Source organism: Lolium rigidum, chromosome 5 (genome assembly GCF_022539505.1).
Source record: "Lolium rigidum isolate FL_2022 chromosome 5, APGP_CSIRO_Lrig_0.1, whole genome shotgun sequence".
Taxonomy (NCBI): Eukaryota; Viridiplantae; Streptophyta; class Magnoliopsida; order Poales; family Poaceae; genus Lolium; species Lolium rigidum.
The window spans coordinates 215890363-215913659 of record NC_061512.1 but is presented as its reverse complement, the minus strand read 5'-3'; the positions used below and the strand labels follow the sequence as shown (position 1 = coordinate 215913659).

Sequence of the window (23297 nt, the reverse complement as noted above, 5' to 3'; positions counted from 1 at the left end):
TTTTGATTGTGTTGTGCAGGTTCAACGTTGGCGCCGGAATCCCTGGTGTTGCGCCGCACTACACTCCTCCGCCAACAACCTTCACGTGGCCTTCAACTCCTACTGGTTCGATAACCTTGGTTTCTTACTGAGGGAAAACTTGTTGCTGTACGCATCACACCTTCCTCTTGGGGTTCCCAACAGACGTGTGTCTCACGCGCCATCACCGGCCTGTGCGCCGGCCTGTCCGGTGCCTAGCCCGGTGGACCGGCTGGGTCGTATTTCTGCCCGTTTTACTCCCCAACGACTCTATTTCTCCTTAGGCTATAAATAGGCCTTCTTCCACTTTGGGCTGGGTAAGTTCTTCCACTCTCTCTCCGTCATTGTTGACTTTGAAGAACTTGCCCTATCTCTTGATTCCCCCCATGATTCCTGCTCATTCTTGAGGGATCTAAGAGAGGAGATCTAGATCTACAATCTTCACCAATCCATTTCTCCTCTAAGTGAGGGAAACTCTTTGGATCTAGATCTTGGAGTCATTTGTTGATTTCCTCCTTTGTTCTTCCTCTCTAATCTCATCCTAGCATTTGTTGCTTTGGTGGGATTTGAGTGTGAAGGATTTGAACAACTTTGGTGTTCTTGCTTTGCATCATTGCATAGTGTTGAGCTCTCCACCACGATTAGTTCGAGTGAGAGACCGTGAGCTTGTTACTCTTGGAGGGTGACCTCCTAGTTGGCTTCGTTGCTGTTCCGGTGACCTCTTCCTGGAAGATTGTGAAGAGGCCCGGGCTTCTCCTTCGTGGAGCTTGTGAAGTGGTTGTGGAGCTTGCCATCTCCGGAATGGAGGAAAAGCTAACCATAAGGAAATGGCCATTATCCTTCGTGGGTTTGGCTCGGAGAAGAAGGTGAGCCTTCGTGGCGTTGGGAAATCCTTCGTGGGACCCCACCTCTCCAAACGTGACGTACCTTCTTGCAAAGGATGGGAACACGGGAATACATATATTATATCCGAGCTTACTTTCCTTTGTGAAAGCCATCAAGTTTGAAGTTCCGCATTCTTACAAGCCAAATTCGTAAGAGTTTTTAAACGCCTAATCACCCCCCTCTAGGCGACATCTCGTCCTTTCATCCACCATGTATTTCACAAAAGGTCAGGGATGTCCATATCTGATACATCATTTCTTTAAAGTTCGGCAATGTATGCTTGCACTCTAAACGAACACCTGAAATGTAATGTTAGAATAGAGGAGTATCCCTTAAAATCATCGGCTCAACTCAACTCCATCTTACTGCATTGCCCATTTTTTGTTGCTCTATGCAGAGTCAATTAATTAGTTCCTCTATATCTTATTTAACTGCTAATTTTGTGTAACTTTGATTGACAAATCTGTTGTTATATGCATGACTATGTGAAAATTTATTCAGTCGTAGCAACACACGAGCATATTTACTAGTTTGAAATAAAGCTAGTACATGATGAATTGAAACCAATGCCATATAAAATATAAAGACAACTGCTAGGATCATGCCGGTTGCCATATTATATTTTTTTTTGCATGCATCGAATATAATCATAATGACATGATGGCCACATCGCATCACATGCCCCTGCAAAAATAAGTTAGACAACTCTAATTTTATTTGCATGTTTTACGTGGCTTGCTTGGGGATTTCGAATAATAACCGTTCATACCTACGAAAAATAACCACAACGTTGATAAAAATATTGTCAAGCCACCATTTGAAAATTCAATCTCAACAATGGTGTAAGAGACAGACACCCGCAAAGCCACTTGTGCAATACAAGTTGCACGTCAAGCGTGGAGAAAATCTCATGTACGAGTACATGTAAGTTATCCACCATCCCGCAAGATGCAAAGTACACGAAAGAGAGAGGCGAAAATAAAATCATCAACGCCCAGAAAACCATCATGTTCTACTCGTGCAACACATCTACACATAAAACCTAGCTCTAATACCACCGATGGGTTTGTAGCATAGAAAATAAAAAATTCTACCGCAAGAACGAACAAAGCCAAGACCAATTATACGAAAAAGGAAAGATCTAATCTACTAGATGAGAGAAGAGAGATAGCTTACCCTTGAAGAACCCAAGTGGTAACAAGATCAGATATCGTGGATGATGTAGTCCGACACTTGCCGAACTCAAGTTCGTGATGAAGTCCTTCTGGCGCTGCAAGCGGGAAGCACCTCTATACTCGGGCACACATACGGTGTCGATGAAGACGTCCTCTCCCAGTTCCATAAGGAAACGTATGGAGTAGATTCTCTGGGAATTGCAGCAACAGGACATAGTGGTGTTGGCGGTGGAGGAAAAATCCAGCAAGGCTTTGCCTAAGCCTGCGCAGGAGGAGAGGGATGGAGGAGAGGTGGCGGCTAGGCTTTCCGCGGGGTGGAGTGGCCGGCCCCTTGCCCCTCACCTCTATTTATAGTGGGGGCGGCTAGGGCTGCCCCCTTTGGCTCCACCTCCCTAGGCCGACACACGGGGGGGGGGGGGGAGGGGAGGAAACTTCCCCCCGAAGTTGCCTTCCTATTTTTGTGCGATTTGATCTTATCTCTCCAGGGTGATCCTTATCCCCTAGGGGCTGACCAGGTGGGCCTAGAGGGATGGTGCGCCTAGCCCATTAGGGCTAGGCTACACCCCCTCGGCTCATCTGGCCCCTCCCGGGTCAGTGGGCCCATAGGTGGCCCCTCCGGAACCATCTAGAAACCCTCTTGCAAGACACCGGTAAATTCCCAAACTTTTCCGAAACCCCGAAAGTAACTTTCCATATTTGAATCTTATTCTACAGACTATTCCGAATTTCGGAGAATCCAATAATATTCGGTCTCCAAACCATATTCATGTATCTACCCTAAGCAACATTGAAACTTAAATGTGTCACCCAACAGTTCGCGAATGATGCAAACATGATCAAGACACATCTCCGAGAAATAACCAACTTCGGGACATGGAGATTTGTAATGGCTCCAACATATTCAACTATGACCTCGTGATCAAAATGAATCGTACGCATTGTGACCAATTCCCTTTGTCACACGATACTTTACTTATCCAATGTTCGATCATCGGTATCAACCATACCTAGTTCAATCTCTTTACCTATAAGTACTCTTTTCTCGTTACGTGACATGACATCCCATGTGACCTAGTCGTATGCTTGCAAGCTATAATTGGATGCAATTTCAACGAGAGGGCCCTAAGTATATCTCTCATTCATTTGGATGGACAAATCTCATTCTTGATTCATGAGCCTCAACTATGAATTTCAGAATACCCAATGTCACTTTTATAATCACCCAGTTACGGTGCGACGTTTGATGTCATTAAAGTATTCCTTCACTTTAGTGGTTAACACAGTCTTATGGTCTAAGGGTTGGGTTATTATGCATTTGAAGGCTGTGAAAAATGAACTTAATGACTTAATCTTATTGCTATAATTACTATGGGTGTATGTACATCATCTCATTCTCCTAATAAGATGATCCTATTATTAACAACATCCAATGTTAATTACGAGGAAACCTTGATCATTGGCTAATCAGTAAGCTAGTTAAATAACATGCTTACTAAGGACTCCGGTTTATTTACAAAACGCACATGTCATAATATTTCTTGTTAATAAAATTATAGCATGAGCTATACATTTTTATCATAAACACAAAGATATAATAATAACCACTTTATTATTACCTCTCGGGCATATCTACAACAGGCACTTCCACGTCACCCTCATAGGACCACGCTGCTGCGCTCCTCGCCTAGCGCCGCATCTCAGGTGCAAAATATGACCCCACCGCCATTCACCATGGGAGGACCACCACCATCTCTTGGGGACACCAACCCGGATCCCATCCCTCGCTGCCATGACCACGCTATACGGGGCGACACATCTATGGGACCGAAGGGCTCCCCATAGGGGACAAGCCGTATCGCGAGAACACCGCCCGCCGCCGTTGTTGACCGGGGGGGGGGGGGCTTTGACCTCTGGATTCCTACGGCGGTAGCTAGAGGGGGAGATGAGAGAGGATGATATGGGGCGGAACCTAGGATGGCTTTGACGATCTTCAAAGGTTGAAGTTCAGCATGTTTAAACACGGTGCAAGCTAGTTTTATAGATAAACTTGGTCGCTTTGAATAAGTGTAAGAAATCGGGAGTGGTGTTTTGGAACATGTGAGCATATGCTCCCTTTATTTTCAAATACATCTTACACATATTTTGAAATTTCAAAAAAACTGAAGTAAAAAAAATTTGCATGTACATATTTACGTGCAAACACGCTTACAAAGTCATTTGAGAAAAAAATTGACTAGTCATGTGGCCTGTGTAAAAATGAAAAAAAATCAGTGTTGAGAATAAGACTATTCACAAGATAAATTTTATCCTTCTTACATAGACAACACAAAATATTATTTTTTAATGAAACTTGGCGAACTCCGGGATTGTAGAATGTTTTATAATTTTTTTATCCTTGTAGAATGTTTATCCTTCTTACATAGACCACACAAAATTTTATCCTTGTAGAATGTTTTATAATTTTTTTGACACTTGCAAATATAATTTTTTGGTAGAGGGACCACATACATCCGGGAGCCGAATTGAATTTCTGTAAGGAACCACACTATACACGATTAATTCCTGCGGCAGTGCCAAGAATTTACATGGTTACCACCATAGATGGATTTGGAAAGTCGATTTGTACAAATGATATATTGGCATATTTCAAAAATATACACATATACAAAAAAAAATCATTTATACAATAGCATATAACATTTGATCGCTCTATTTTTTTTAAAGAAGAATAAATACAACAATGTATAACACGGTTACTTAACGACCAGATTGCATAGCATTCATAGCTTTCTTCTCAATGCTGAAATATTCAGCACTGGCGATTGTCGAGCTGGCCATGGGCTTCGAAAGCAAGCCTTCCATCTCTTCGGGGTTCTCTTGCGCCCATGGATGCTGCATCACCTTCATCAGTGCATCAAGCTTCTCTGTAACCTCCTTCATTGAGGGCCTGTTATCACCACACATATCCAGGCAGTGCTTTGCTATCTCTGCGATCTCTTCAAGGATCTCCATGTTGTCTTCACCTTTGACCTGATCATCTAATATGTTAGCCAGCCTATTCTCCTTCATTGCGGACATAAACATCATTGCTAGACTCTTTTCTTTCTCTGGGGCATCAAGATTGAACGGTATTCTCCCCGTGAGCAGCTCAACAAGAACAACCCCAAAACTGTACACGTCGCTCTTGTCTGTCAAATAGCATGTTTGCATGTACTCTGGGTCGAGGTAACCACATGTCCCTTGTACAAGTGTGACAAACTGTGACTCATCAGTTGGTGCCAGGATGGAGGCGCCAAAGTCGGAGACTTTAGCGCTAAGGTTGCCATCGAGGAGGATGTTGGGGGACTTGACGTCTCCATGTAGGATCGGTGTTGAAGCCGACGAGTGAAGGTAGGTGAGCGCATCTGCAGACTCGATGGCGATCCCTAAGCGAGTAGCCAAGGAGATATACCGTCCATGGTTGCCGTGGATGAGATGGAAGAGCGTACCATTCGGGACGAACTCGTACACCAGCATGGGGACTTCCACTTCGAGGCAGCAACCAAGGAGCTTCACGATGTTTCTGTGGTTGATCTGGGATAGGATTGCCATCTCCTTACCGAACTCTTTCTTGTGTTGCTCGTCGATCGTCTTGCATTTCTTGACAGCTACTTCGACGTCACCTTTGAGGATTCCCTTGTACACGGTTCCATGTCCTCCGTGACCCAGAACTTGTTTTTCACTAAAGTTGTCCGTCGCCTGCTGCAATTCTTCCTCGTGGAAGATTTTGAATGCGTTGCCCTCTTTTGACTTCATCTCATTAAATAATATCAGACCTCCATGCTGCCGAAAGTAACTCTGTTTCATTTTCCGTAGCTTCCTTTTCTCTTGGACCAAGCATGCACATGCTACAAATATCACAAGGACAACAAGCCCAATACTTGCACCTGCAGTGAGGTATTTGTTCGAATGAACAATCAGTAGCGACCACTTAATAGTATTAGAATTTTTCCTTTTTGAAAAGCATTATATTAGACTTTACGAATGAGAAAGATACAAGTTACTACCGTTGAGGACTCAAGTATACCGTTTTGAACATGGACATATTCTCCTAGTGTAAAACTTTGATCATCATCTTGCATAAATATATTTTTCTATCAAAAAATTATGCATTACAAATGTATACTTCATATTATAACAGATCTAATAGAGATTTGTTTGAGCAGACACTTCAGAATTCAGATAGAGAACCCTATTTGTGTTGTACTCGCTTGCCTCAAGATTTCCGTGTTGGCTCATTTATCTCATATGTAGCAGCTTCTGTTTCTCGTTTCTCTCAAATAAAAGACATACTATATAGTTGAAACTTTGCAGGTCACTGAAACATCAGAAATAAAATGTGCAGAAAATAGTTCGGACTTTTTTTTGATACCATGTAAATATAAATAATAATATTTATTTAAATAAAGTGTTCTTTTACATATTTATTGCACACTTAGCTTTTCCTGAATCTTGATTCTATTGTACCGTTCACCTACCAAATTTGAAGATTGTATACTTTTTTAGTCTGGGAGAAACAAAAAAGAACAAAATTTCAAACAATGTGAGTGTGTAGGAGAAGTCCCTAGCTCCCTGCCTAGACACATCTTTTCCAAAACATCAATTTTACATGATCAGTGTGGATACATTTTTGAATAAATATTTGTCTGGTAAGAGACCGACCACGTTTATGATCGGAGGGAGTAGAAATTCGGCCGAACACGGAATGTTGGTTCTAAAGAAAACAATCCAAGTATCACGCCGGTAGAAACTTTTTTGTTCACGTGACATTCGATTAAGTGAAGTTAATTTAGTGCTCACGGAAGAAAGGGACTTACCAACAACAGGCATGGGCTGGAAACCGGAACCGGAACGATTTTGAATTGGCACGCAAACGTCATTCATCATATAGTATTCTGGGTGGCATGAGCAGTTGAAATGCCCCCGCGTGTTCTCGCAGATCTTGTCGTGGTCGCAAGGATTAGCATCTCCGCTGCATTCATCAATATCTGCAACAACACGATTGCTAAGATATGCATACAGGGTGATTGGTGAGTTAACTGATGCAAGGCAGTAAATAGGAAGGAACCTGTGCATCCATCCTTGATGTAAGGGTTGCCTTGGTACCCACTGGAGCAAATGCAGCGGTAACCTGTCTCCTTGCCGCGGGTGGTTTCAACGCATTCGCTATAACCGCTGACACATGCGTAGGAAGTCGTGTTCTTCTTAGCTACCTCGCAAGTCAACGGCTGTGCTCTCCAGTTCAGGACCACTGGAACTCCACCCTTGTATGTATCACTAAACACCCTCGGCTTGAGATAGCTGGTGTTGAAACGGAATTTATCCTTTTCCATTACTACCATGTAGCTGCAAGGACTGTCTTGCCATCTTTCTGTGGTGTTGTATCGTTCGTTGAAATCGCCACTGTAATACCGAGTAATGTCTTCGGGAACATCGGCTTCGCAGCAGCCGGCACCAGCGCATAAGCCATCCATGGGGGCGTCGTTGCATGTCGCAAGGCAACCTATTACATACTGCACGCGCGCGCACAAAGTATTAATATCTATAATAGTAAATATAGTAGTAAAATACAGAAACCACCATGAAATATATTTTTATGATGTATGCAAGAGAATATTGCTGCGATAAATATATTTCCATTTATTAAATCCTGCACGCGCAGGTACAAATATATATCAAAAATATCAACATCTATAATATTAAACATAGTATAGCATGAACCACCTTAAAGTATATTTTATGATGTATAGATATCGCTATGATCGATATATTTGCCTTTATACATAGTCAAATTTCACAAAGTTTGACTTTGTCCATAAATTATATTTCCTCCGTCTCGGTTTAAGAGGCGCACACGTTGTTCAAAAAATAAGTTTGACCATTATTTTGGTCAATTAAATATGAAATATATATTTAAAAATTATATTATTTCAAACCTTTTTTGAATACAAATCTAATGGTATAGATCTTGTAGACATATAATTTATACTAGCAAATTGTCCGTGCTTTGGAACGGATTGAAATTAATAATATGATTCATAGAACTCAAACATGTGAGATTATCCCTATTTTTTTTCTATATTCCATGAAAATAATAATATGGTTAATTTGATGTTACCAGTTTTGTACATTCCTGCCAATTTGATGCAACTCAATATTACTTAAGTGCGTACAATCTGCAATATATTTTACTATTTTTTAGATGTTAATAAGTAGAGGAAGAGATATATATTCTTTGACACAAGAGAAAAAGATCTATTTCGTACTTTCGTCTATTTTTTAGTTTATATTTAAATTGTTGAATTGATCTTTGAAAGTAGTTTGGAACGGGAGCGGCGATTTGGCTCCCGGGAGCATTTGCTCCCGGTTTTTTCAAAAGATTAGAAAAAATCGAAAACTTATCAGAAAATTCTGAAACAAATCATGCACGTACCTGAGTATGGCACGCACCAACGTGTAAAATGTTGTTGCAAAATGTTATCATATGCGCCCTGGACAAAAATGACAAATTTCTGACATGAAATGAGATCCAAAAATTTGAATCTCAGATCTGGAAATTTGTCATTTTTGCCCAGGACGCATACGATGACATTTCGCAGCGAAATTTCACAAGGTGGTGCGTGCCATGATCAGGTATGTGCATAATTTTTTGAAAAACAAAATTTGCTCCCCAAAAATCCGGGAGCAAATGCTCCCGGGAGCCAAGACGAATTTCCGGTTTAGTACTCTCTCCGTTTTAAACTAGTTGTTACAGTCACATTGGAACACATTTTTCTGGGGGTTGGAGGTTGTGCCCCAGCATCCGATAGATGCATACTGCCTTCTTTATTACTGAAACACGTATATATAGATGCCTCTCTAGATTAGATCTAACCAAATCTGCCAGAACTAATTTAGAAAGGAAAGAATAGCTCATGATTGGATATAAGTTGAGTTATGAAAAATTCAAAATAATGCTATTTTAAAGTTCCAATATTTTTTGAAAAAATGCACGCATGTATGTATCATATTGATACTTACTGGTGTAAGTTTTCACGAAAAAATAAGATTGTATGTAACCTACACAAAAATGAGAAAAGGTAAGTTCCTATTCCTGTGAATAGTACAAATGTACAAATCCAAACATTATAGTGTCAATTGTCAAAAAAAAAATTATAGTGTAATTTGAACATTTTATCATTTTCGTGTATACCACATACAATCGTATTTTTCGTGAAAACTTACTAAAGTAAATATCAACATAATTTGTAAATGCGAAAATTTATTTCAATATTTTTTAAAACTTTTCAATAGCATTCTTTTCAAAAACTATAAAACTAGGCGCGTGCACCCAAATGTGTGTGTCATATTAATTTTCTATCTTGTTAAAATGCTTACTCCTAAAGAACCTTCGGAGCTTCTTTCTTTCTTGAGACTACTAACACTAAGAGTGAAATCACTCTCACTATGACCTCACAGTGACGCATCCGGACATGTATTTCTATCCGAATCCCCTCCCTGGCAATCGAGCGCTTGAGCAATCACTTTCCATGGCGCGGAAGCGCTCGCGAAGCGAGTCAATTCCCTTTTTATCACTTAGTGTTTTAATTGCGTTCACACGTATTCACACTAACAACTTCTATTACTACTTTGCAAGTTGCATGTAGCCAAGAGCGTTCACACTGCATGCATGCACATGCACAGCATCATCTCATGGATTTGCATTTAATGAGCGTTCACACTTTCATAAGCTGTTGCATGCATACACATAGCATATCACTCTTTTTCTTCAGCACGAGGCAGGCTCTCAATTCTCTTTTTGCAATTCTCTTTTTGCAATTCCCTTTTGGGTTTTATTTTCATACGGTAATTCATATTTAATGGGGTCCTTTTGCAATTCCCTTTTTCGGGTCAGTGGTTTTTAAGGGGGAAAATAACGGGTGGGAAGATCCACTTGCAACTCAAATGAACTACCACTTGCTACTCAAATTAAGTACTGTTTTAAGTTGTAAGCTAACAAAAATTGCTAAAATATTCTAAATGAAATTTACTTTTTAGGGTTGCTAGGTATTTATATTTTACCGTTGATAAATAACGGGGCACCGGGTTGATAACTTGTAAACAAAAAAGAGTCTGCTACATTTTTTAAATTAAATTAAATTTTTAGGGTTTATATTTATTTATATTTTACCATTGATAAATAGCGGGTCACCGGGTTGATAGCTTGTAAACTAAAAGAGAGTCGCTAAAATATTCTAAATGAAATACTTTTTAGGGTTATTATTTATTTATTTTTACAGACTTGATAAATAACGAGGCACCAGGTTGATAGCTTGTAAAATAAAATAAAATATTCGCTAAAATATTCTAAATGAAATACTTTTTAGGATTGGTAGTTATTTTATAATTACCATTGATAAATAACGGAGCACCGGGTTGATAACTTGTAAACTAAAAAGAGTCGTCAAAATATTCGAAATGAAGTTAGATTTTTAGGGTTGGTAGTTATTTATATTTACCGTTGATAAATAACGAGACACCGGGTTGATAGCTTCTAAACTAAAAAATATTCGGTAAAATGTTTAAAATAAAATTAACTTTCGGGTTGATAATTTTATACATTTACCATTGATCACTCAAGTACGGAGGGGTTGATTATTCAAATAGGAGAGGGTTGATAACTTTTAGTCAGAAAAAAAGTTTCTCGAAACATATCAACATGGGTGCTAGTTTTGAAGATCTCGTCGAGACGGATTTATTGGTGAAAGCGGATCTTAATTTGGAGTTGTCGTTTGAAAGTTAAAACGTTTTGAATTTTGAAATTTGGAAAAGATTCCACTCGACATCGCAGATTTGTCTATTTGTGCATGCATACGTAACTTTCCCTCAATACCCCGCACCAGAGTTGATAATTTTATACATTTACCGTTGATCACTTAAGTACGGAGGGTTGATTATTCGAATAGGAGAGGGTTGATAACTTTTAGCCAGAAAAAAAGTTTGTCGAAACATATCAACATGGGTGCTAGTTTTGAAGATCTCGTCGAGACGGATTTATTGGTGAAAGCGGATCTTAATTTGGAGTTGTCGTTTGAAAGTTAAAACGTTTTGAATTTTGAAATTTGGAAAAGATTCCGTCGACATCGTAGATTCGTCTCGTTTCTACATGCATGCGTAACTTTTCCTCAATACCCCGCACTGGGTTGATAATTTTATACATTTACCGTTGATCACTCAAGTACCGAGGGTTGATTATTCGAATAGGAGAGGGTTGATAACTTTTAGCCGTAAAAAAGTTTCTCGAAACATATCAACATGGGTGCTAGTTTTGAAGATCTCGTCGAGACGGATTTATTGGTGAAAGCGGATCTTAATTTGGAGTTGTCGTTTGAAAGTTAAAACGTTTTGAATTTTCAAATTTGGAAAAGATTCCATCGACATCAAGCAAATTCGTCTTTTGTGTACATGCATGCGTAACTTTCCTCAATAGCTCGCACTGGGTTGATAATTTTATACATTTACCGTTGATCACTCAAGTACGGAGGGGTTGATTATTCGAATAGGAGAGGGTTGATAACTTTTAGTCGGAAAAAAGTTTCTCGAAATATATCAACATGGGTGCTAGTTTTGAAGACCTCGTCGAGACGGATTTATTGGTGAAAACAGATCTTAAATCGGAGTTGTCGTTTGTGAGATAAAACGTTTTGAGTTTTGAAATTTGGAAAAGATTCCGCTTACATCAGCAGATTCGTCTCGTTTCAACATGCATGCAGAACTTTCCCTTAATAGCCTCCACTACAGTCCAAAATTTGCCAAAAATGGAATTTTTTTTTGGTTGGAAACCGATCGCTTAATCCCTCCCTAGCGCTCGAGCGCTAGCTAGGGCAGCCCATTTCTATCCGTTCTCTATCTACTCTACTGTAGTAATAAAGTTCCGTGGTACACTGGTACGTCGTGTCGTTTTGCATTAGGTCCCTTTATTTTTCTATAATCAACCTACGGTCCTACCTAAACAGGTCAGAGCATCTCTAGCATATCCCTATATCGGCCTGCAAACGCCATATCCGGTTGATATGAGGGCTTCGGCCGTTTTTTGGGCCAGATCAGACCATTCATCGGTGGTCTGGTCTGGAAAACGGATCCACGCCGCAGCCCAAAACCGCTAAATGCCCCCATATATAGTGGTCGGCGAGGCGGATGGAGGCCAAACCCCATCCGCTCCTCCGCCTCTCCGCCTCCCACACACGTAAAATCGAACCCCCGCCAGCGAGCAATCGAGCGAGCCCGCGCGCAGATCGACCATCCCAAGCTCCCGCCGGCGACGATGGTGGCGGGACAGCGCTCCAACGGGGGAGGGGGTGGCCAGATTGGCCGCGGCGGGAGCTCCACCGAGCGCGGCGGAAGCTCTGCCCCTCCTCCCGCCGGCGAGAAGACGGAGGCGGAGAAGGTGATGTCCAACGCTGCGCGCATCCGCGGTAGCGTACCGCTACCGCAACCACGGCATCGCTGCGCCACCTGCTTTCGCGAAGCGGGAGTCGGACCGCTGCCGCCGCCGCGCCTCGTCCTCGTCGTCGAGCTCCCGCCAGAGCCTGTCGACGGCGTTGGTGGTGAAGATGGAGGTCGACGACGAGCCGGAGCCGTCGCGCCTCTCGCAGTTCGCCCTCGACGACTTCCTCAACGACGCCGAGCTGGAGCGCCGCCTCCCGCAGCTCGGACACGATGGGTTCGCCCCCGGCGATTTCATCGAGGAGTGCGACCTCGCCACCGTTGTCGGCCTCGTCGAGCGGTCGAGCGAGCGCGACGCGGACAAGGCCGCCGAATGGAAGTGCATCACCGAGGAGCAGCGCCGCGTCTTGTGCTAGAGTGGAAGCTCAATCGGAGCCAGGATCAGCGCACTGCCGTCGATGGAGAAGGCCGGCTAAGGGCATCTCCAGCGGCGCGACGCAAACGGTCGCTGAGCGACCGTTTTCGTCCGCTGTGACCGGAAATGCGTCTGGCACCACCTCCAGCGGGGCGACGCAAAGTGACCGGGCCGTCCGCGAAGACGCAAACCTGACCCAAATATGCGCCTCGGATGCGTCTCTGCGGACGCTGCGCGAATGCGCAAAGTGTCCGCTCGCGGCTGGCGGACGTTTCGTCGGGCCCGCCTGGCAGCGACCATGCGTCGATGCGTCTTCTCAAACGCGCCAGCGACTGCGCCGATGCGTCGCTTCAGCAGCCTGCGCCACGTTAATGGCGATGCCTCGCTAATGGCGACACCACGCGTCCCGCGGCCACCGCATGCCTCCGGCCTATATAAGGGGGCACTCGTTCTTCTTCCTCATCCACTCCTCCAAAGAAACCCTAACCGCCACAAAGCTCGACCGTAGCGCCGCCTAGGCCGTTCTCGCGACGCGGCCAGGCCCGCGAGGAAGTCCATGGCCGGTCCTGGTGGCCGGCGAGGCGGTCGAGGCCGCGGCCCTAGGCGCCCCCGTGGCCGGGGCAGGGGCCGCCGTGGTGGAGCAGCTACGGCCCCACGCTCGCCGTCGCCTGCGTCCTCCTCGTCTTCGCAGGAGGACCGCTGCTTCGAGTTCCTCCTCCGCATCGACGACGACCCACTCGGCATCAAGCGGCTTCCGGACAAGTTCGCCGAGTTCATCGATGGCGTCGAGCCGGCGCATTTGCAGCGCTACGGGAGGCCACCGCAACTTATGCCGCCGGACCGTGGAGGTCTTGTTCGACGGGCAGGGCAAGATGTACCTGCACACGGGGTGGGACAAGTTCGTCCGCGACCTCGAGCTCGAGCGCGGCTGCCAGCTGATCTTCCTCTACGAGGGTGATGGCGAGATGATCGTCAAGGTGTTCGACGACACGGCGTGCCGCAGGCACTACCACACCGGCGAATCCGACTCATATACCGATAGCTAGAACTTAGAGTGTTCTTTCTTTGCAGCGAATCTGGCTACGGGCCATACGAAGCCAGTAGTGGAGGTTTCTGGATGTTCGTCCTCGGTAGAACCAACAAGGGCACCATCTCCCGCTGGATTTTCCAGTTTGGGTGACTGAGTGTGCCCTCGAATGTTCTTTCTTGGCAGCGAACATACGGAAATCAACACAACTGGTTTCCTCATTTTGCAATGTTTTATTTGTGTCCACCATGATTCAAACTATGTATTAATTTGTGTAAATCATGTTCCCAATTCCCAATTATGTACTATTAGTTTGTGTAAAACCATGTTTCAATATATAGTATTTAGACCAATGTTTAAATGGAGTAGAGGAAAAAATAAGAAAAAACTAAATGACTCGCCCCGCTGGAGCAGCCCCCAGACGGAAACGGACGCACGGACAAAAACGGTCATTTTAGCATCCGCGGTGCGACGCAAATGAATGCTCGCGGATATTAAAATACCTCGCGCCGCGTCCTAAGAGCATCTCCAGTCGCGTCCCCCAAAGCGTCCCCCAAAGAGATTTGGGGGATGCCGGCCAAAAAAACGTCCCAGTCGCGTGCCCCAAAGGCCGCTTCGGTCCGGACGTGCTCCAAATGTTGTCCCGCGTCCCTTGCCCATCCCCTCGTGTATAGAGTCTCTACCGGGGACGCCGGACACGACTTTTACACTTACTTTTTGTTTGGAGGTCGCGTTTGGGGGACGTGGCTAGAAAAGGGACCTTCTCCAAACGAAAATTTTGTCCGGACGTCCCCCAAACGACTAATCCGGCGCTTTGTCCGGACATCGTTTGGGGGACGCGACTGGAGATGCTCTAAGCGTACAAACAGAGGTACTGGCCGAGATTGTGGAGGCGCAGCAGACGAGCTGGGATGGAGGCGGAGAGGTCCGGCGTTGGGGACAAGAGAGGAAGGCCTGATGGCCGCGCGTGGATACCAAGCCAGAGACGATGGGCTTGAGGCTAGCTGCGCTGAGCAAAGCTCGTGGGCAACGAGGCGCAAAATCTTGGTGAGATGTGCGTGACGGGAGCGGGCTTCCACCACGGTGGCGATGCGCTCGCTTCGCACATGCACTTTCCCTAATCGCCTAGCTCGAGTGGATGGATAAGGCTATCAGTCGGTGGCTCCGAGTGCTGGAATCGAGCTTGCACGCAGTATGTGTTTGTTCATGTGTGAATGGAGTCCATAATAATAGGGTTTCCCCTCCCGGGCCGCCACGCACGGGCGGCTCCGGAGGCTCCCCACGCCAATCCCTAGAGAAGCCGCCGCCGAAGCTCCTCCTCCGGCCGCCGCCGCGCCGGGCGGCCGGCGGCGGCGCACGCCCGGCCGTCGAAGATGGCGGGCGCGCGGCGGCGCGCCCCGGCGGGTCCCTTCGTGCGGCGGCGGGACGCCATGGGCGGCGCGGCGGGCTAGTGCGGGCGGCGGCGGCGGGGGCTCGCGGGCTCGCGACGCGCGGCGGAGGTCCGGGGAGGGAGGCGGCACGGCGTCATGGCGGAGTCCGGCGAGGTCTGCAGCAGGAGAGGAGCGGTGCGGAGCGGAGAGGAGCGGAGCGGCGCTGGGCGTGGCCGGTGCGGGAGGTGGTGGCGCGGAGAAGCTCGGCCGGGAGAGCCTCGGTGAGCAGAGGTCCGCCGCCTCGAGCCCGGCGAGGTCTGTGTCGCCGAGATCTGCGGCGGTGCGGCGCGGGGCGTGGCCGTGCGGGAGGTGGCGGCGCGGAGAAGCTCGGCCGGGAGAGCCTCGGCGAGCGAGAGGTCCGCCGCCTCGAGCCCGGCGAGGTCGGTGTCGCCCGGCGGCGAGAGAGGAGGATGGAGTGCGGGCCGGATCCGGGCTTCATGGGCCCGATCCGGGCTCCGCCGGGCCGGGGCGACCCGGACGTGGGTGTGCGCCCGGAGTGGGCGAGGTCCACCGCGGGCAGCGTTGCTCCGGCCGGAGGGGAGCATGGAGGCCGCGGTGCCCGGGTCGGTCCGGAGGTGGAGATGGAGGCTGACCGGATCTTCGGCGTGCGGGGTGTGTCGGAGTGGCTTGCGCTTTTTGCGGCTTCATCTTTGAGGCGCCGTGGCGGCAGCGGTGAGAGGCTCAAAGGCGCTCCGCCCTTGCTCGGGGCTTCGGAGATGGTCGACGACTTGGACGAAAGTCTTGCCTAGCTTGGGTTGGGCCGGTGGCGACGGCGCCGTGGGCGTCGTTCCCCTCCTTGGAGGCGTCGCCGTGGAGTGTCGGCATCTCCCTACCCTTGGAGTTCGGGTGTCTTCGGCGAAAGCCTTGATCCGGTGCGGATCGGCACGATGGCGGCGTCGTCGACGTCGTGACTCCGTTGAGAGCTTCGTGCGTGAAGACACGATGCGGAGGTTCCTTTCGGCTCTAATCCGGTGGCGCAGCGGTCCGAGGCGCTTCCGTGGCGCTATGCATGCCTTTGCCGGCATTTCTTGAGGACGTCTTCTTGGGTCCGACCAAGTCCCGCCATTGATCTCCTTCGGATGGTGCGTTGATGAGGAAGGCCTTGCCGGAGTTGTTCTTCTACGGAGGTGCTGGCGTCGGTCGAGACGTGGCTTGGTTCTTTGCTTAGGACAGGTGCTTTGTGTTTTGGTTGTTTCGTCTGTAGCCGGTGTGTGTGGGTTACCCTCGTTGCTTGTAGCGAGTGGTGCCGTTCTTGTATTCAAACCTCTGCCTTCTATAAAGATATGGTACGCTTTTGGCGTACTCTCGAAAAAAAAGTGAATGGAGTCCATGGACACCTGATCCAGAAGAAAAGATGTGCTGCGTCTATAGCTCGTGCGTGCGCGCGCGCGTGTATCGTCAATGTGTGTCTTGGTTTTCGTCTATCACACGTGTCATTACATGTATTTTAGATTTAAAATAAATAGGCCTAATTGGATGTTTAATTGAAGTTTTACTCTAAAACACAAGTGGTGTACACAAACAATTACAGGAGCAGTCATGGTTTCTCTCTAAAAAAAACGCCTACCTCTATCTATTGATGTCTACGCGATAGGTCTTGCTTCATATAAAATGTGAGAGTTGGATCTTTTTTTCTTACTATGCATCCAAATGTTGTCCATGAGATATACATATTATTATTTAAAAAAATAAGCATTACCTATTGTGCCTCTAAGTTATATTATTAGTCTCTAACTCCAACAGGTCTCTTCTCATAGAGTCCATACACGATCACAGAAGAAGATAGGTACATTGGTGAAACCAAAAAGAAACACTCAAAATATGATTTTATACGTCGCATATAGTTCCATGGAAATCCAAAGACATATTTCTACATTGATATACGAGGAGAAAATATTTGTCGTGCAACGTATGAACATTTAGCTTAACAAAGGGAACCGTTATCGATTATTTCCGATTTTACCCTCCCATGAAACATCAAATTAACCGACAATGCCATTGTTAAGTGAAAGGAAATAACGGTTCCAAATTGGGGGGGTGGGGGGATTTTACTTGGTTTGGTGCCCGCGAGCGGCCGGGACGTCGTGCAGGCGCTCGTGGTGTCGAAGAGCAGGGCCGCAGGCGTCGGGGCGCAGCCGGACGTGATGTTTTTTTCACTGCGGCTGCCATGGTTGGGTTCCTGTGAGCGGCAGGGACGTCGTGGAGGCGCTCATCGGGTCGAAGAGAAGGGGTCGTTCAGCAGGCGGACGTGACCGAGATGGTCGGCGGCGGTGCTTGGAACAGGAGCCCGTGAGGTTGGGATGGAGCGGTTCACACGCTCGAGGGCGTTGACCGGAAGCAGATGAGGTAGCGCACACGCCAGCGACTGGAGGTTGCCAAGCGAGGCCGTGGTGGCGCTTAGCCGAGGAAGGGGACAGATAGGGAAGGTTGCCGAGGCGAGTAGGCGGCGGAGGATAGAGCAGCCGCGGCCAGAGCTTGCATGAGGGGAGAGGATGGTGGCGTGGATGCGTTGCGTGCGGGCAGCGCCATCGCACAATGAAGAGGAGAGTCGAGCACGGGAAGAAGGGGATTGGAGCTTGGATTTGATCGCGTTTGAGAAAAACATGCGGGAGGTTAAGTGGAAGATTACCATGGGAAGATGGCACCGGTTGTTGATCTTTGTTTCTTCTTCTTCTTCAGACCTTGCCGGTTGGGGATCTAGATCTGGGTTAGATGAAAGAGGCCTGGTTGGCCGGGCCTTGAGCCTCGTGTGTGCCGGGTCGGAGCCAGTGGTCTGGTCTTCTGCCGTTCTGCGCGCGTCCATCTGTCACGGCGGTGGCTGGACTCGGTCGATGGTGACGCTGACGGTTTGGTGCTTCCTCTGTTAGGAAACAGAATCACTCGAGCATGACAGGGGGAGCTCCAAGGTCTGATCAGCGGCGTCGATTGACGACGGTGCTGACAGCTTGAATTTAGCAACGCAGCTGGTCGTGGTCTACGCTGAGGGCCTGAGAAAAAGGATCGACACAATCTTGGGATCTCGGCATACAGCTTTCAAGCACACCCCTGGAAACGTACAACGCACTCGCATATTCATACCTGGCGAAGCTCTGCCGTATCGTGCTGCTGAGCTGCAGTGGAAGAGGATACACAACATTTACCCACAACCAGCAAGTACCTTGATTAGGTAAAAAGGCTAGCGAAGTACGTGGCTTAACTTTGTTTGTTATCTGATTGTGAATAAACTGATGACGTGGGTATAGTCCAGTGGTTGAGGCTGTAGTGTGCACTCCAACGAATAGAGTTCGAGCCTTGTTATGGACGAATTTCTGGAATTGTCACGCCAAGTTCCGCTTCTACTATATCGCTAGTGTTCTAGTTTCTCCTAGACACTGTTTCATTTTGAAGAAATTGAACATTTGATCCCTCACTTTTACGGTGTGTTCTGCATTTACCCAAGAACTGCAGACCCATTTTCGCTTGTATCTAAATCTAAATTGAGGTTCCAATCTTCTAGGATCCTTGTAGTTTCGGTTTTTCTTTTCCAAGTTCACTGTTTGTTACTTCTGAAACTGATCTTTGATGTTTGGAACGTTGAACTAGAGATCCCTCCGAAGCACGTAGCAATATGGAAAGGGGATCAAAAGAATATAGAGAGGTCACAGAGTAAGGTTGCAAGTTGCAAGTACAACTGTATGATTAAGGTGGCCAAATTCTACACGATCCGAGGTTCACACATGTGTGCTGAATTTCCGCGCTTGCCAAATATATTTTCATATATAGTTTGTCAAATTTCTTCAAATTTGAGTTAAATCAAAAGTAATATACATCACAAATTGGAAAGGAGGGAGTATGTATGCTTTGACTAATCTGACACATCACAACATCTAGCATTATTGAGTCAAACTTCCGCTTTGACTGCTCTACCTAATGTTTTGGATGAATTTACTAAGGCCTGTTTAATTGCTCCTCAAGTCATTTCTGGCATCTACTTGGGTAAAAAATAGGGTGTTCACTTGGTCATGGAAAAATTCTTGACTACAGAGAACCAACCTTTGGTTGAGTGCCCACCAGAGTTTAAACCCCAGGACATTTTTCAGTGGGAGGCGACATTCCATCGACAGTGAGGCCTGTGGTGACTTCGTCAATCTCAAAACCCGTCGGATGAAGTTTCTTGGATATAGTCTCTCGGAGGTGCTCATAGGAGTAGGGTGTGCGTGCATGCGTTCATTGGGGTGAGTGTATATGCGTATATATGAGCGTCTACGTCTGTACTATGTTTCGCAAAAAAAAGTTCTGGACTCTTAAAGCATCCAAAAACTTGATCTGGTAGGTACACTCGGTCCAAGAGTTTCCAGCCGGTAACGCACTAAGACCGTCTCCAGTAGTATATTGCTATAATAGCAATGTAAAATTTTGGTATAAGAAAGAGAGAGAAAAGATATATAAATTCACACAAAAGTTTGCTTTGCTAGCCTTCCTATAATAGGAACCCAGGACTGGCAATGGACACGTGGGACTCACATGTCAGTGGGTACATAAACTTTCTTCCTCTTTTCCTCCCTTTTATCTCTTCCCCTCTTCCTCCAACTACCCACGTAGGGGAGGCACTCCTGGCTGCTGCCCCACGCACCGCTCTGACAACGGCCGCGCGCGGTCGCCCACGCCCGCCTATGCCCGCCATGCTCACCACCCCATGCTCACTGTACGTACCATGCTCGCCGCCCCCATGCCACATGCCCGACCTGCGACCACGCACGGGGTTGCAAGGGGTCGTGGACGGAGCTCTGGGTGCGCGGCGGAGCTCTGGAGCTCGCCCGCAGCATGGTACATCCTCACTGGCCTCCTCAGGTCCGAATCGATGGCCCCACCGACGAGGACGGTGAAGAAGGAGCCGACGTCGCCACCGCCGACCAGAGGGCGCAGCAGCGGCGCCCTCGTCATCCGTGAGGGGGCCGCGTGGGCCTCGTCGTCACCGGTGCGTGGCTGCAAGAGGAGGAAGCCAAAAGAAGGAGGACGCAACAGCCGCAACTGCGTCTGACCTCGTCGCCAAGGAGGCCGCGCGGGCCGAGGACGCGCCGGTCCGCGAGCGATCGCGAGGTCCCTCCAAGAGCTGGTCCCTTCCGATGGACGCGGCACTCGGCTGGTCCAGAAAGGACTGGGCGAGGGAGGAGACGGAGCAGCAGCGGCGGCTGCTGGATCTGGCGGCCGCGCAGCGCCGCCCCCGCACCCGCCAGAGGCGCGCCGCTCATCAAGCTGGAGGACTCCAACGACGATGAGTGGTACCGGCCGACGCCGTCGCCGGCATGCCTCGGCGACCCTGGGCAGGGGTTCTACCGCCATTTCGGCATATAGAACGCCGTGTTTTAAGTTTACTTTATGTTTTCCCTAGGCGAATTCAAATATATTACTAATTCGGCCTATGTAAGAACTCGCCTATATATTAAATATCTTTAAATTTTACCTAAGTATAAACTTTTTTTTATCTATTTATGTTTAAATTCACATATATTCATTTTTTCTCTAGGCTCACCGCTGCCAAAAATGGGCCTCCCCAAATTAAATTTTACATTCATCTGACGCTAAATAGCATCAGAGAATCTCTTCTTCCGGTATCGAAGGCGACAATGGGCGACACCAACAAATGACCTTCACCACCCACGGCATCGTGCAAGATGTTGCGACCTTCACCATTGCACTGCCTTCTACGGAGGCTGGAGAAGATTATGACGAGACATTCATTATGACGATTTTGCATTCTTTTAATCAAAAAAAGGGAAGTGTGAGGAGCAAAAGAAGGAGAACCGTTTGATTATGAAAAGGCCGCGGCACAAGGATGGATGCACTGCCGCAGGAGGCAAGCCCCGTGTTCGTTGTAAGGTTTTTGCTGGTCTTTGTTAAATAAATGAAATAAAAAATACTATATGCAGATGCAGATGCCAGATCTCAACCTCTTTTTCAAAAAAGAAAAAAAAAACTCAGTACATAAGAGAAACTGAGGAAATACTTACCGATAAACTTATCATATAAGCAAGAGTATTGCACCCGATGGCGATAATTGTGTTATTCACTTCAGATATCCAGAAGGGTGAGCCAGTGAGGTTCAGCCAACGATTTCTGATCTCCATGGTGCCCGTGGATGGGATATAGCACTGCGACGAGATCGTGGAGGCCTTCACCCAGGCCATGCCGTCAGCCACGGAAATCTTGGTCACCTCGAGATTCCACTTAAAGGGCTTCATGGCGCCATCCGCAGCGCGGTCGCAGCTGAGGGTAAAGCCAGTGTGAAACGAGCAGTGATCGTCGAGGCCGAACGGGAACGGGATATCCACGCCGCCGCACTTGGTCGGGCAGTCGAGACGCTGGCCGGCCGATACATCGGCAGTGGCCAGCACCCAAATCGCCGCAAGGCAAAGAAACATATGGCCAGAAAGAAGAGGCCGAGAACAACAAAGCTTCATAATCGCGGGTGAACGGGGTGGTAGTGTGGTGTAGATGGATGTGTGCACCGGAACTACTTAAATAGATGGATAAAAAGGGAATCATTCAATTAGTTATCGCACATGAGAGCAACTTTAATAGTATAGCTAGTTGTTTTTTTAAACAAGATGCCATGTCATCTATAGTTAACATGTAGTTAACAAGTACAATATTTGGTATAAATTACTTTCTCAATAGATGACCCACATTTTATTCATACTCCCTCCGTTCCAGTTCGCAAGGCAAATTCCCAAAAAATATTTGTCCCAAAATCCCTCACCTCCTAGGCACATTTTGCATTTAATGTGGGAGTAAACTAATTCATTTTTGCATGCAAACACTCCTCTTTTCATCTCCCACCATGCACTAGTACTCCATGCATGTGAAAGACAAAGTTTTTGCATGTTTTAACGCGCAAATTTAGAGCCAATGAGAATTCACCTTGGGCCAAGATATTTGAAAACTTTGCCTTGCGAACTGGGACGGAGGGAGTACAATTTTTGTAGAAGCACGTGCTAGAGCTAGCTCTTACATAAGAGCCCACTTAGAGCATCTCCAGGCGCGTCCCCCAAAGCGTCTCCCAAAGCTATTTGGGGCGCGCCGGACAAAAAAACCGTTCCAGCCGCGTCCCCCAAAGCCGAATTTTGTCCGGCGTGGCCCGATACGGTGTCCGGCGCCCCGAGCCCGTCCCCGTCCCACAGGGGACGCACCGGGCACGCCGGACACAACGAAAAGCGAGGCGAAGCGACGCGGGCCCAACGAGTTAGCGACTCATTCAAGTTTGGACCTAATCGTCGCCTACCTCGCGGCGGAAGTTATTCGCGTGCAGTGACACACGACAACATCTTTGCCTTAATGGTGACGGAGGGGCAGGCGAGACGTCTCGTCGGTGTTGTCGAGCCTCCACGCGTCGCCGGCGTTCGCACGCCACCGCCCGTTCCCGCGCTTTCTTCCCGCCTCTTCTCGCCTCTTCTCGCGCTTTCTTCCCGACGCCGGCGTCTATAAAAGGCCTTCCCGGCTCAATGGCAGCCACCACAGCCGTCGGCACCCCTTTCTCCACCACAAGCACAGTCCTTATCGCCCCACCGCCGTCTCCTCCACCACCAGTTGGCAATGGCGAACCGCCCCGGCGATGGCCAGTTCCCTCTAGACGGGGCGGGGCCATCGAACGCACAGCCGGGCGGTCAGTAGTCTAGGTTTAGAAGAAATCTAGCCATTTTCATTCAAACTTTATAATATATAATCAAATTTGAATGAAAAACCTTTGTTTTTGTGCACCAATATTCATTTGGGGGGGGCGTTTGGGGGACGCGACGTCCCCCAAACGCGGCACGAACAAACACGTCCCCCAAACGCTCAATCCGGCGCGGTTTGGGGTACGCTTTGGGGACGTGACTGGAGATGCTCTTACATTCTCTCTCCTC

At 47.4% G+C, this 23297-nt stretch overlaps 1 protein-coding gene across 1 annotated transcript; it reads right to left on the bottom strand.

Annotated features, from left to right (window-relative positions):
- Nucleotides 1-4637: 4637 nt before the first annotated feature.
- LOC124658258 (putative wall-associated receptor kinase-like 16) lies at nt 4638-21866 on the bottom strand. Its single transcript, XM_047196641.1, has 4 exons — nt 21405-21866; nt 7186-7630; nt 6935-7105; nt 4638-6004 (listed from the first exon to the last, which is right to left on the bottom strand). The coding sequence occupies exons 1-4, from the start codon at nt 21852-21854 to the stop codon at nt 4836-4838; spliced, it is 2235 nt and encodes a 744-aa protein (XP_047052597.1). The 5' UTR covers nt 21855-21866; the 3' UTR covers nt 4638-4835.
- Nucleotides 21867-23297: the final 1431 nt, after the last annotated feature.